The sequence below is a fragment of the Orcinus orca genome, chromosome 11 (genome assembly GCF_937001465.1).
Source record: "Orcinus orca chromosome 11, mOrcOrc1.1, whole genome shotgun sequence".
NCBI lineage: Eukaryota > Metazoa > Chordata > Mammalia > Artiodactyla > Delphinidae > Orcinus > Orcinus orca.
The window spans coordinates 57,559,866-57,574,375 of record NC_064569.1 but is presented as its reverse complement, the minus strand read 5'-3'; the positions used below and the strand labels follow the sequence as shown (position 1 = coordinate 57,574,375).

The 14,510-nt window shown below is 33.2% G+C and overlaps 1 protein-coding gene across 5 annotated transcripts in view; it reads left to right on the top strand.

Annotated features, from left to right (window-relative positions):
* Positions 1 to 14,510, top strand: part of ZFC3H1 (zinc finger C3H1-type containing) — a 49,920-nt gene that overhangs the window by 21,164 nt on the left and 14,246 nt on the right. For all 5 annotated transcript variants that reach the window (XM_004281895.3, XM_033409543.2, XM_033409545.2 and 2 more), the window contains 16 exons: positions 984 to 1,193; positions 1,393 to 1,557; positions 2,488 to 2,625; positions 3,270 to 3,391; positions 3,807 to 3,956; positions 5,714 to 5,888; positions 6,130 to 6,261; positions 6,899 to 7,441; positions 7,527 to 7,636; positions 8,490 to 8,621; positions 8,728 to 8,849; positions 9,815 to 9,916; positions 10,121 to 10,240; positions 11,147 to 11,330; positions 12,666 to 12,852; positions 14,193 to 14,381. In XM_004281895.3, coding sequence (XP_004281943.1) covers positions 984 to 1,193; positions 1,393 to 1,557; positions 2,488 to 2,625; positions 3,270 to 3,391; positions 3,807 to 3,956; positions 5,714 to 5,888; positions 6,130 to 6,261; positions 6,899 to 7,441; positions 7,527 to 7,636; positions 8,490 to 8,621; positions 8,728 to 8,849; positions 9,815 to 9,916; positions 10,121 to 10,240; positions 11,147 to 11,330; positions 12,666 to 12,852; positions 14,193 to 14,381 — 2,781 coding nt within the window. The remainder of the gene's footprint in view (positions 1 to 983; positions 1,194 to 1,392; positions 1,558 to 2,487; positions 2,626 to 3,269; positions 3,392 to 3,806; positions 3,957 to 5,713; positions 5,889 to 6,129; positions 6,262 to 6,898; positions 7,442 to 7,526; positions 7,637 to 8,489; positions 8,622 to 8,727; positions 8,850 to 9,814; positions 9,917 to 10,120; positions 10,241 to 11,146; positions 11,331 to 12,665; positions 12,853 to 14,192; positions 14,382 to 14,510) is intronic.

Below are 14,510 nucleotides of genomic sequence, written 5' to 3'. Positions count from 1 at the left end.
AAGAATTATCTATTGTTTTGGATTTTTTTAGGGGGAATTGGGATTTAAGTGCATTAAGGTGCTTCTAGAAACTTTTTTCCTTTCTCCTCTTTTGATTAAATAGTTACTTTTAATTTGAAAATTCAGTAAAAGAAAAGCATTGTCTATGCAAGTTAATTTCTTTTCCCTACCTTTTGAAAGAACTGCCAGTCCCCTGTTAAAAAAAAAAAAAGAAAGAAAAAAAAAGGAAGTGGGGGATCACAAAGTAAAATTTCTGAAGTTATTTCAGATGAGAGAACCTAGAGGTCACACTGGATCTCTCTTAATAGGTTAGTGGGGACCTTGCCATTTCACAGTTCCTAGGTAGATATCTGGTGTCCTCCTAGGAAGTTGAAGATGAGGGGAATATTAGAGCAGAGAGTGAGAGAGAAACATTTTTATTTTTTCTTTCTTCCTTGAATTGTTTTATATGCCAAGGGAAATACTGGAAAGTCTTTGAAGCAAAAATATGTGCAAATTCAAGGATTTGGGTAAAATTGTCTTTATAGATAATCTCGAAGAAGCCATTTCACAAGGATTTTATGAGGGTAGTGGTGACTCTTCTTTACAATTAATTCTTGAGATACTCTAGACTACGCCCACCCAGAATCCCTTTGGTTCCTAAGTTTTGATTTTTACTTAAGTGTTGTATCTGATTTTTTGTTGTTTGTTTTCAGGTAGTCATCTAGGCAGATAGACACTGTAAAGTTTGATTTCTCTGTTTTTAAGTTTATAAATTAAATGTTTCAAATATTGTTGATTTTTTGTAAAAATTATACTTTTTCATGGCTGAATATTGGATTTGGTTAGTTTTGAGATTTCCAGTATTCTTAGTTCACTTATGCTTACAGTAAAGTAATAACCTGTATACCTTTTTCTAATTTAATGTTACTCTAATGATAAACACTTGGAATGGGTAAAATTTGCATAGTAATTATTATTTCTTCTTTTTTAAAAACAACTAGTCAATACCACCTTTGAGCCAGCCTTATGTGGAAGGCTTGTGTGTTTCTCTTGAACCTCTACCTCCTCTACCACCTTTACCACCTCTTCCACCTGAAGATCCAGAACAGCCTCCAAAACCACCTTTTGCAGATGAGGAAGAAGAGGAAGAAATGCTGCTCCGAGAAGAGCTACTTAAATCTCTAGCGAATAAAAGAGCTTTCAAGCCAGAGGTAATTTAGGTACCTGAACCTCTAGGTGGTGCTATTGAGCTTAGTTTTAGGTAGCCCTACTTTTCTCTGCTAGTTTGGGATTCATTGGGCTTTTCAGTAAAGTGGAGATAAGTCTGATAGTACTTTGCTCAAGACCTTTAAAGGGACAGAAATTTCTTTTCATTTAAAATTGCTTCATATCTGTCTCTTTCTTCTTTAGGAAACATCCAGTAATAGTGACCCACCTTCACCTCCAGTTCTGAACAATTCACAGCCTGTGCCAAGAAGCAATCTGTCGATAGTCAGTATTAATACAGTATCTCAGCCTAGGATACAGAACCCAAAGTTTCACAGAGGACCTCGTCTTCCACGAACTGTGATCTCGGTAAAAACAAACAAAATAATTAGTCTTATTGTTATTTAAACAGCTTGTGAGAAATTTGTCTGCAGTTTTGCTGTCCTATTCCCTAACTCCTAGTTTATTATATACAAACATATATGTATTATTTTTTATTTATTAATAGTGAAATGGGAGCAGCTTCTTCACTTGTAAACTGGTAGAGTTCATGATAATATTTTTTGGGAAGCATTATTTTCCTCAGAGAGGTATTTTTTGCCATTTCCTCAGTTTTTGTTCCATATAACTTGGTCCATTTAGATTTTCTGTCTAGTCAGTTTTAGCAAATTATATATATTTTTTATTTCTCCCATCTTGGCTCATAATTTTTCAATTAATGACTGTACTATAATGGAAGAACTTATGATGTTTTTCAATGTTTATTAAGGAGATTGAAATGACAATTTATTTCTACCTTGTTTTCTAATGGGTTTAAAGTAAAATAAATGGAGCAAAGCCAAGTTGAAATCTTGCCTCTGTTCGGTAAACTTATTCTCCATATATAAGCACAAAAGCCAAAAAGATTTATTAATAATAATGTAGAATTATTAATTTTTTCTTTGGCTTTAAAAGGTTAATTTAGATTGCATTATGGTTCTTTATAGAAAGTTGGAGAAAATAAAACTTAATGAAGAAAGTGATGATAGTAGTATCTAGAGAGACTGAGAATATAATCAATAGAATATTTTTATGTTTTTGGATATAACCAGTATCTGTGGAGTGGGACAAAGTAAGTCAATTAATACAATATAAACAGGAGGAACCATAGACTGTCTGCTTGAAACCCATTATTTTTATGAATTTAAATTCGTACAGAAAAAGTGACTTGTTCAAGGTCATGAAGCTAATTGTGGTAGAGCCAAGAAAAGGATAGAGATACTTCTGTCATCAAGAGTAACAAATATACTGTCTTTGCAGCTTCCAAAGCATAAATCAGTGGTTGTAACCCTAAATGATTCCGATGATAGTGAATCTGATGGAGAGGCATCCAAGTCAACCAATAGTGTTTTTGGTGGATTGGAGTCCATGATTAAAGAAGCAAGACGAACTGCTGAGGTAAGTGCAGTAATGAAAGATGCAAAGATTTATTGACAATCATTAAAGTTTGTTTGTTTTTCCTGGAAATTAGACCTTAGAGGTTTAGATTTTTAATATATCGAATTATGGAAATATAAATAAGAATTATGGAAATTATAAATAATACAAATAAGTATTTGTATTATTAGGAGTTTATATAATGAAGTGTGTATAAATTTAGATAGGTTTAACTATTAAAAAACTCCTTTTTTTTTTGTTTCCAGTTGACTGTCACTTTTTTCAAAATAGTAAAATTGTGTGGATAATTGTCCTCTGTACTAAGGAAATTTATTGTTTTGGAATTTTGTTATATTACCAGAAAATAGTGTTTTTATCAAAGTGTATCACCTAAATACAACTTTTATCCCTATTCCTAATTGCAACAGTTGCTTAGATATGAAATAGTTCAATTATTTTCAAACCATAAGTCTTGACTACTTACTGGGATTGTACAATTAATTTGGTGGTTAATGGCCAGCACTGTGTTTTTTTAAACGGAATAGAAAATAATGATGAAGATATTTATTTCTAAATATATAAATGTGCACTGGATAATGTAAAATATAGATCTTAGTGTGGGATTATAAAAGCTTTTGATCTGGTTGACTTCAAATGTTTTCTAGCAAGCTTCAAAACCGAAAGTACCTCCAAAATCTGAAAAAGAAAATGATCCTATGCGAACACCTGAAGCTTTGCCTGAAGAAAAGAAGATTGAATATAGATTGTTAAAGGAAGAGATTGCCAAGTAAGTGGCATTTTATGTAATTAGCTTTAAAGGTGTGTACTATTTTCGGTGCTTAATCTGTATACAGTTTATTGGCATTGGGAAATGAAGATGATGATTTTTATCCAAGATGAAGAGTTAATGTTTTTAGAACTTGCACAGGAGGGGGAGCCAGATGATCATCTATAAGCTTGAAGGCAGTGATGCACCGAGGTATAAACAGCTTAGAAAAAGATAAAAGCTGTTACAAAGGAGAACTACACTATCAGCTCTGAATGCCAACTTGGGTCATGCATATTGGTCATCATTGTTATTAGTCAATATGTTAGTCACTTAGTTAATATTTTTACTTTATTTTATGAAATAGAATACATCTTAAAAAATAATTTCAGTTTATTTTTTGGTATAATTTATTAATCTTTATTGATTATTTTAGTCGTGAGAAACAGCGTTTGATTAAATCAGATCAGCTGAAGACAAGTTCATCATCCCCAGCAAACTCTGATGTAGAAATTGATGGGATTGGCAGGATAGCAATGGTTACTAAGCAGGTTACAGATGCAGAAGCAAAACTTAAAAAACATAGGTGAGTCTCATTATCTGATTAAATACTGCATGTATCTAAGTGTTCCTATATTAGAGGGATATATTTTTGTGGTGTATGTCAATAATAAGTATACTGTGTGATTACTAATTCTTTCATACTTGATAGGCCTAGAGAAGGCTATCATTTTGTTGAATTATACATTTACGTGAAGTAATAGTATTAATGTTTAAATAAAAATATCAAGACTTCAAAAGAAAGTTTTCCCCTTCAGATTTATGTATGGCTTTAAAACCTCTGGCATGTTTTTTAAAGACCTTTATTGGAAGCATATTTTTATTGTTAAAATTGGTAGACTTGATTGTTGGAAATAGTCATTACTTAGTCTGTTAAGTAAGACACATGGTCAAATATTGTGTTATTACAAAAACTATGATATGCAGTAACATTAAGATGTACCCTGATATTAGAGATCTGAAAAATGTTACTCATAGATGAAATATTGTGGTGACCATAAATCTCCAAAATTATCAACGAGAAATGGTACTGTGTATGTTTTAAAAGAAATTAAAATAAATTCATTTAGATTCCATTTCTTTAATAACTTTTATAACAAATGAAAAGATTTTTAAAAATTCTTTGTCTTTCTATTCCCCATTCTCTTTATCACATATTCTCTGTTTTTATGATTCATTCTAGATGTCATGTGTTGTGACTGTTTGAAATATGGTATCTTTCTGGGAAAGATGCTTCATTTTTTTTTTTTATCATAATGTTCAGTAGTTGAAAAGATGAAAATCTGTAAATTTGTCTTTTTGTCCTGATTTTTACTTCTCAGTTCCAGTCTTTACATCTGTCTATTGTTTAAAAATTAGATTTCTTTTTCTCTCCTTTGCTTTGCTTTAGATAAAATGAGTTAGAGGTTTGTAAATTAATTAAATGTGCTTGATTATGTTTATTAGATGTTTATTTGTGTGTTTATTATTAGGAGCGTTATAAATGAAACTAAACATAGTGATTTTCTGTCTTAAGTCTTCATTTTTCTTTTTTTATTTGAGGTTTTTTTATGTTTTTAATTTTTTGCGGGGGGGGGGTGTTGGGTCTTCGTTGCTGCATGCGAGCTTTCTTTAGTTGCGGTGAGCGGGGCTTCTCTTCATTGTGGCGCGTGGGCTTCAGTAGTTGCGGCACATGGGCTTCAGTAGTTGTGGCTCGTGGGCTCTCTAGTGCAGGCTCAGTAGTTGTGGTGCACGGGCTTGGTTGCTCCACGGCCTTTGGGATCTTCCTGGACCAGAGCTTGAACCTGTGACCCCTGCATTGGCAGGCGGATTCTTAACCACTGTGCCACCAGGGAAGCCCTCTTAAGTCCTCATTTTTCAGGACTTATTTAGGGCTACATTGAAGGTTACTATTAATAGCTTTTCAACTGTAATTCACATTACTCAGACGCATGTTTTGTTTTGTTTTTTTAAAGATCCGACCCAGGGAATTCTCTGGTGGTCCAGTGGTTAGGACTCTGCACTTTCATTGCTGAGGGCCTGGGTTCAGTATCTGGTCGGGGAACTAAGATCCCGCAAGCCGCGTGGTGCTGCCAAAAAAAAAAAACGGCCAACCCATATTTGCTTTCATAAAATTTAACAGTGTCTATCTGAATACTTATTTTATTCTTCTAAATATTCACCTCTGTGTATCATAAACATATTTTTAAAAATGAGCTATTACTTCGTAAGTTTTTTATTCTGATGGTGTCAGTCCACTAGTTTAGAAAAACGTTCATAAGACTTTTGTTATTTCCCAATTAGGATTCTCTTGATGAAAGATGAATCTGTTTTAAAGAATCTAGTACAGCAAGAAGCTAAGAAGAAAGAATCTGTTCGAAATGCTGAAACAAAAATTACAAAACTTACAGAGCAGCTTCAGGCAACAGAGAAAATTCTCAGTGTCAACAGAATGTTTTTGAAGAAGCTTCAGGAACAAGTAATGTTCTTTTCTTAAATTCAAATATTGTAGTTCCATGTTTACTACACATTTTTATGGGCCAAATTTTTAATAAAACCATAAACCAAAGCCATCAAAATGTGTAACCTATACATTGTTCTCCACTGAGATGTAATATTAGCATATTTTTAATTTTCATTTGAATACCGTAAAGAAATTATGTTTAAGAAGGTATTTCCTCTCCTAAGATTTACATACTCAGAATTACCCTATATTTCAGATTCACAGAGTTCAACAACGTGTTACAGTTAAGAAAGCTTTGACTCTGAAGTATGGAGAAGAACTTGCTCGTGCAAAAGCAGTGGCTAGTAAAGAAATAGGAAAACGTAAACTGGAACAAGATCACCTTGGAGTAAGTTGTTTGTAGAAATATTTAATGTTTGAAAAGGAGAAGGTTTTAATTATTCTTTTGAGGGTAAGAGATGCATAAAAAGTTCAAGCTTTTCCCTGCAGATTTAAAGAGAATAAGATTAAAGGTTTTTTTTGTTTTGTTTTTTTTGTTTTGTTTTGTTTTTGTTTTTGTTTTTGTTTTTTGCGGTATGTGGGCCTCTCACTGTTGTGGCCTCTCCCGTTGCGGAGCACAGGCTCTGGACGCGCAGGCCCCGCGGCCATGGCTCACGGGCCCAGCTGCTCTGCGGCACGTGGGATCTTCCTGGACCAGGGCACGAACCCGTGTCCCCTGCATCGGCAGGCGGACTCTCAACCACTGCGCCACCAGGGAAGCCCAAGATTAAAGTTTTGTTTTTAAATGGCACCCACATATTTGGAAACTTTTTTGTTTGTTTATTTTGACTTGTTTTGTTTGTTTTTGGTACCTCATAGATTAACTAGCAAATCTGTTGGAGGCTTTTGTAAAACTGTTTTAGTCTCATTATTGACTTAGTTTTATAATGTTGGCATTGTATTGTAGGGATAGCACAATTATCTTACCAAAAATTGTTTATAAAGTCATAGCAGTATAAAATATTGATATCATTTTTTCCCCCCAGCCTAACAAAATGATGAGACTGGACAATTCTCCAATATCAAGTCCAAGAAAGCATTCAGCAGAACTAATTGCTATGGAAAAAAGACGATTGCAAAAGCTAGAATATGAATATGCCCTGAAGATTCAGAAACTAAAAGAAGCCAGGGCCCTTAAAGCAAAGGAACAGCAAAATATTGGTCCACTTGTGGAAGAGGAACCTGAATTTTCTTTGCCTCAACCCTCACTTCACGATCTGACTCAAGATAAATTAAGTCTGGACACTGAGGAAAATGATGTTGATGATGAGATTTTGTCTGGGTCAAACAGAGAAAGAAGAAGATCCTTCTTAGAATCCAATTCTTTTACTAAACCTAACCTTAAGCACACTGATACACCTAACAAAGAATGTATAAACAAACCTACTAAGAATGCAGTAGAAAAACCAGAACTTTTTCTAGGGTTAAAAATTGGTGAATTGCAGAAATTATATTCAAAAGCTGATAGCTTAAAACAACTGATTTTAAAAACTACCACAGGCATTACAGACAAGGTTTTGCATGGTCAGGTAACTGAACATTTCATATTCTTTATAAAATCTAGAATTCACCCTAGCCTTTATTACTTTATGAAATTTCTCTTTTCTTTTGCAGGAGATTTCTGTGGATGTGGATTTCGTGACAGGACAGAGTAAAACAACAGAAGTGAAGCCATATCCGTTTAGACCCTACCATAGTCCCCTTCTAGTTTTTAAGTCTTACAGGTATAGAAGAAAGATTCAGTAAACTTGAGGTTCAGGATTGCTCCTTGTTCTTAATGATATCTTAATCTGGAATGTGTGATGACCATGAAAAAAAATTGAATCATGGCTGCTCAGAAATGAACTTGTCCTTTTAGGGAATATAAAAATTTAAGTGCCTTGTTGTCAAACTTGAACCAAATAGGAATTAAGATTTAACTCACACTTGGGTTTACTAATTCTTATCAAATCCTAATTTCTGGCTACTGGTGAAATTGTGGAGAATTCTGAATTACTATATCTATTAAGGATTTTAGGAAAAATAACTGTAGTCTTATGAGAATTTAAAATTTTTGCTTTTTAATTTTATTGTTATTCTAAGGAATGCATTGGCTAGCTTTCATAAAATTGATTTGACACTTTCCAATGTTTAACTTTGGGAGGTTGTCTCTTTTTTTTTTAAAGACTCTTTAGAAGCTATGAGACTATTAAATTGGTATGATTTAATCGTAAAATCGTACAACACCTACCAGGTAGTATAGACTTTTTCTCTAGTTTTTTGGTTGGCTGGTAATGTGTGGAAGAAATACCAGTGTTATACACCACTTTATTATGTGGTAGGAAAACACTACGTTTAGAATACAGGATATTGTTGTTCTTTGTTTTCTATTTCAGATATTTTATGTCTGGGTATAAAAGTAGTTTGTCCCTATGACTTGATATTCTGGTTGTTTTCTAGAGTTAATTTTGGCATTAAGTAATTAGATAAATAGTAAGCTCAAAGTATAGAAACTTTAATTGAGAAAGAAAAAATGAAAAAAATTTCTGAGGAATGTTTATGGAGCATCGTAATGTGCCTCTCTACCTCTCTTCTTAGATTTAGTCCATACTATCGAACCAAGGAAAAACTTCCCCTAAGCTCAGTATCATATAGTAATATGATCGAACCAGATCAGTGTTTCTGCCGTTTTGATTTAACAGGAACATGTAATGATGATGATTGTCAGTGGTGAGTAGTTTTTATTTGTTAACATTTTATAATTTAAAAGGCAGTCTTGGTTATGTAGCTTTGATATATACATGATTATCTTTTCTGTGTTGTTATTTTATTTTAGGCAGCATACACAAGACTATACGCTTAGCCGAAAACAGCTATTCCAGGACATTCTGTCATATAATCTGTCTTTGATTGGTTGTTCAGAGACAAGCACTGATGAAGAAATTGCTGCTGCAGCAGGTTTTAAAGACCTCTTGTTTCCCAAGTGAAAATTGAATTTAGGCAATTTAAAAGTTTTATATTCAGTTGTTGACATCTTTAAATAGCCATAATAATTCAATACATTCATCTATGACACTTTATCTAGATCTGCTCTGTCCAGTACAGTAGTCACTAGCCATGTGTTGCTATTTAAATCTAAGTTAATTAAAATAAAAATTTGGCTTCCTCAGTCACACTAGCCACATTTCAGGTGCTCAGTAGGCACTATTGAGCTCAGTATTGGTAAGTGCTTACCGGTAAGACAGTGCAGATGTAAGACATTTCCATTATTGCAGACAGTTCTTTTGACGGAGCTTATCTAAATATTTCACTTTATTTAGAAGAATATGTTAACATAGTATAGAAATATTGCCAGTGATTTAAAAATAGACCCTATTTAATTTACTATTTTCAAAAATAGAGGGGGATTAGAAGTTGAGGTGACTATTGTTTCAGATTCTACAATGAAATAAAAAAGGACTTTATACACTTTGACACTGTAGAAAGCATAGATTACTGCCAGACATTGTGAATAAATGTTGTTAAGCTTCTCCCCAGATTGAGTGCCAAATATTAAACCTTAAACTACAAGTCTTTTCGAAGTAGGGGAATTAGTGTTTGTTAAATTCAGTATTATCACAACTCAGAGTGATTGTGACATCACTGAATCTATTTAGTCATTCCTAATTAGGGACTTTAATTTTCACTTGCTTAGGTTGTTTTAGGAAATACTTTTTTTCAGTCCACATTGGGGTGCATGATATGGTAGGATTTGCTGTAGTAGTTAAGATAATGTAGACCCTGCCCTTTAGAAGGCCATAGGTGTTTTTGACTAGTACCTTTAATTTTTAAAGTATTCTTTACTTCATACTCTTTAATTAGCCTCATCTCTGTAATCCATATTTTTTATACTTTTTATGAAGATAGCATTGCTCTAATTTCAGAAAAATATGTTGAGAAACTTTTTGGAGTAAACAAAGATCGAATGTCAATGGACCAGATGGCTGTTCTCCTTGTGAGCAATGTCAATGAAAGTAAAGGCCATAGTGAGTATATGTATCTTTCTCTCGCACAAAAGGACCTTAGAGTTTATGAGAACAATTTTTTTGGCATTATGTAGAAATATATATATACCATGTCTGAGTAACATGATAGAATAAATTCAGCTCTTTTTGAGTACTATTTGGGTATCCTTCAAAACTATAAAAGACTAGTTCTGTTAACCAGCAGTCTTCTCCTGTCTACTTTAGCACCTCCATTTACAACCTACAAAGATAAAAGAAAGTGGAAGCCAAAGTTTTGGAGAAAACCTATTTCAGAGAATAATTTCAGTAGTGATGAGGAACAGTCTACAGGACCTATTAAGTATGGTAAGAAGTAATTTAAGATCCAGAATCATTAAATTGTCGTGTTACACTTTGCTAATACTTTGCTAATCTTTTGGTGTAATCTACTAGCCTTTTAAAAGTTTCTGTTTTCAAAAAAGTGATGCTGCTTGGCGTTTAAGGCAATTAGTTCTTCCTTGGGCAAGACTGTGCCTTATATTGCAGGATGTTTTGTTTTCATGACCCCTGCCCAGTAAATGCATGGATCACCCTTTAGTAAATGTGACAGCTTTAAATATTACTTGAGTGGGGAGAGGGGAGCAGTGCTGCTTCCATTTGAGAACTACTGCCTGGCCTGTGTCCTTCTTGAGAGCAGGAGTTCTGTTTTGTTTTATCTTTGAGTCTTTGTTTTCTGACATGCAGTAGGCTCACAGAATGAATGAATTAAATGAGTGAACAAAGAAATGTATAAATGAGTGCCTTATTGTCGAGTACATCTTACATTATATTCTCAAGTTTGCATAATTTAATTGCCTACTATTTGTGGATTAGCAAATATGCTCTCCTGTACTTATTTACATTAACACTTTTTCTCTAATTTAGATGTAGTGGAATATGGAATAAATCATTTTCATAAATTATTATAACTTTCTCTTAAAACTTAATGAATGTGAATTATCAGTTGATGTCATTTACGCTTAGAGTAGAGAGATCATACTTCTGGTTTGCCCAGCAGAGTCCTAGTTTATACCTGTCATCCTGGTGTAATTTGTATTAACATCCCTTTTTACTCTTAGAAGTGTCCTGGTTTGGAGAATAAACTATATGATTGCTCTACCTTAAAGCTATGAGCTTTAGATTTTTATATTATTTTAAAGATAAGGCCAATCGTTTTTTCTTGGGTTTGTGGATTTAGAGAAATTGTGAAGCTAATAGTGCTTTTTCTTATAGTCTTCCAGCCAGAGAACCGAATAAATGTTCCAGCTTTGGATACAGTTGTCACTCCAGATGATGTCAGATACTTTACAAATGAGACTGATGACATTGCTAATTTAGAAGCAAGTGTGCTTGAAAATCCTTCTCATGTACAACTTTGGCTCAAGCTTGCATACAAGTACTTGAATCAAAATGAGGGGTACGTCCCCTTCTATCTTTGTGTAAACTGGTGCACATTTATATTTTTATGTTTGAAGTTTATTTCATCTCTGGTAATCAGGTTTCCTTGCTACTATCAATGGAGTGTTTGTTTTTTTGACAAAGCCAAAAGCACTTAATTGTTTTAAAGCTATTAGAAAAAGTTTAAGATTAGATCTTGAGTTATGTGCTTGGCTTAGTGTATGGGTAATAAATTAGCTACAGTTTTTAACTTAAGTAGGCTCTTATTTCAAAGTAGTGTCAGTTAAAACAGTAAATTCTGAGTGGTCCAAGAATTAATCATTGGATTTTTTAATATGTCAGGTAGTCATGGTCTCAATAAAATTGTGATAAAGACACAGTGGAACAGGTTAAATTTTATGTTAATTTTAATTTGGAGATTTAAAGCTTGTCTAAGAAACTCTAAATTCTGGTGAATTGACTTTTTTCTGTGTGTGGTGTTATATTATGTGTATTCAAATAAGATAAATAGTAATTTATCTCAAAAATGACAGCTCCTATTAAATAATTGTGTTTTTTAACTCCTACTTGTTGATAGGATTGCCAGGAATAATCTCTTATTACCAGGAGTAATATTTATTACTGTAATTTTAGAATTACAATAGTAAGGTGTTTTTGTTTTTTTTTTAAACAGGCTGCTCTGTCTTAAAACTTGGTATAAAAACTTTTTTAAGGTAGCACTGCAGAATGCTAATACATCACACATACCTGAATATGGTGCTTATTTAACTTACCTTGTGTGTCATTTTCATGTTGATAGGATAAGTTACAATGTTTTCTTTTCTGACTCATTTACTGAGTGAAGGCCAAAAAACTGTACATTATTTTATGAATAGGATCATGAGAGACAGTTTTCTCCTCCAAGAGATAGTGAGCCCTTGACTGTTGAAAAGAACTATTATATTGAAAGCTTTGATTATTTTGTGCTAGTAGTAGCTGGCCTTGAGGGAGAATTGTTTAACTTTTCCCATTCCCAGACCAGTGGAAATCATAAAAGGTATTGCTGAATATGGACATAAAGCACATTTGAAGTTGATAATCTAGTGGTTTTATAACACTGTGTTTTTATCTGGTAAATGCGCATTGAACATCCACTTAAAAGGGAATTGTTGGGTCAGTGGGAAATCGGGACCTGTTTTGGATGGATGTGATTTAAAATCTTAATCTACCTCCCTTTGTCATTGGTGATTCTAACTTCTTGGTAGGTTCTAATAGAAAATGGAATTAAAAAGTTGACTTATTAGAACTAGACTGATTTAAAAAGTATCTTCAAGTGTTAAAAAAAATGGTCCTGCTTTTTCTTTCAAACATGTAGGCTATGTTCCGAGTCCTTGGATTCTGCTTTAAATGTTCTGGCTCGAGCTTTGGAAAACAACAAAGACAATCCAGAAATTTGGTGTCATTACCTCAGATTGTTCTCAAAAAGAGGAACCAAGGAGGAGGTGCAGGAAATGTGTGAAACAGCTGTTGAATATGCTCCTGATTATCAAAGTTTTTGGACTGTGAGTAGAAAAGATAAAGTTGTGTGTGTGTTTGTTATCAATAATTCTTTAGGTTATCTTAAATATTGATGTGTAGGTTAATAGATCATATGTTTTGTCTGCATATAGATATAATAATAACCTTACTTTCACTGTCCAGTAACCTCAAAGCCACTTCTCTGGGTCAGGATTAACTTAGACTAAACAAGACAGTATTTAGTGAAGAGGTGATTTTTGTTGTTGTTTACTTTATTGGTAATGAGGAAACAAACATTTTAAAACATTTTACACTAACCTATTCTTAAGCAGTTTTGGTTTGGGCAAAGTTAAATGAATTTTTTGCTGAGCACCTGAAAATAATTTAATAATATTCTTTTTATGCTTATATAACATTTTCATGAAAGCTAGGAAATAATTTGGTCTTTTCATTATATGCCCTTGTTACTTATGGAAAAAACTTTATCTGTAAATCATACTAATATCGAACCTTGCTAAGTTTAAAAGATTTGGTGAAAAAGTGGGTTTTTCCTCATTCTCTGAGAAAATGGGGTGTTTCTTACCCAGGCTTAAACTTAAAATTATGATTAATTCACTTATAAAATAAATATTCATTAATATGTGAACTTTTACCAGCTGAACTCAGGAATTATTAGATTCAGATAAACTTTCATATAAACTGTTACTATCAGATCTGTCATTTACTTGCTAACTGAAATTCAGAACAGACAGATTTGGATAACATAGTATCCCTTAATGAATGAACTTGCCACTTTGTTACTCTCCTAACTCACTGAATAGATTTAGACAATGAAAAATGCTTGGCTTTTAACCTGCAGCCTTGTACCAAAGTTAATGCTATTGATCACCACAAATTATAGGGTGTGATGTTTTTCCTTAAGTTGTTTGGTCTTTAAAGGACCTTTTAATTTCTTTAAAAGATTAAATCTTTTAATTATTTTGTCACATATTTCTTATATGAATGCTATTCTCAAAATTTTTATACAGTCACACACCTGAGCAATTCAGATTGTATGTGATCATAAACGTGAGCTTTTGGAGATCCATCATGGTCTTGCTGCCATTTATTGATTCAAGGAAAGGAGACGTGAAATTGCTTTAGTGATAATTCTGAGAGTGTATCTGTATTGTTTTAGTTTTCATCTGATTCCACTTTCCAACTTGTGGTAGAAGGGGAAATCTAGGTTATAGTACTGTACAATGGGTTTATACATATTTGTAATTATCCTTTTTATAGAAATTGAATTTTTAATATGTGATAGTTTCTTAATGAAATGTGAAAAATCTGTAGTTTTAGATATTCTTATGAAGCAGGAGTAATCGTATGAAATCCATTTGGGCAGTTTCTGCACCTAGAAAGCACCTTTGAAGAAAAGGATTACGTATGTGAGAGAATGGTGGAGTTCCTGATGGGAGCAGCCAAGCGGGAAGCATCAGATATTCTGTCCTTTCAGCTTTTAGAGGCTCTTTTGTTTAGAGTTCAGCTACACATATTTACTGGAAGATGCCAAAGTGCACTTGCAGTTTTACAGGTAAACATTTATTATAGCATTTAATGACATTCTGTAGAGAATTTTTTAAAGGTTTAAAACAGTACAGGTAGCATTGTTGAAAGATAAGGACACAGGCTTTAGATTTGAATCTTTGCCACTTACTGGTAA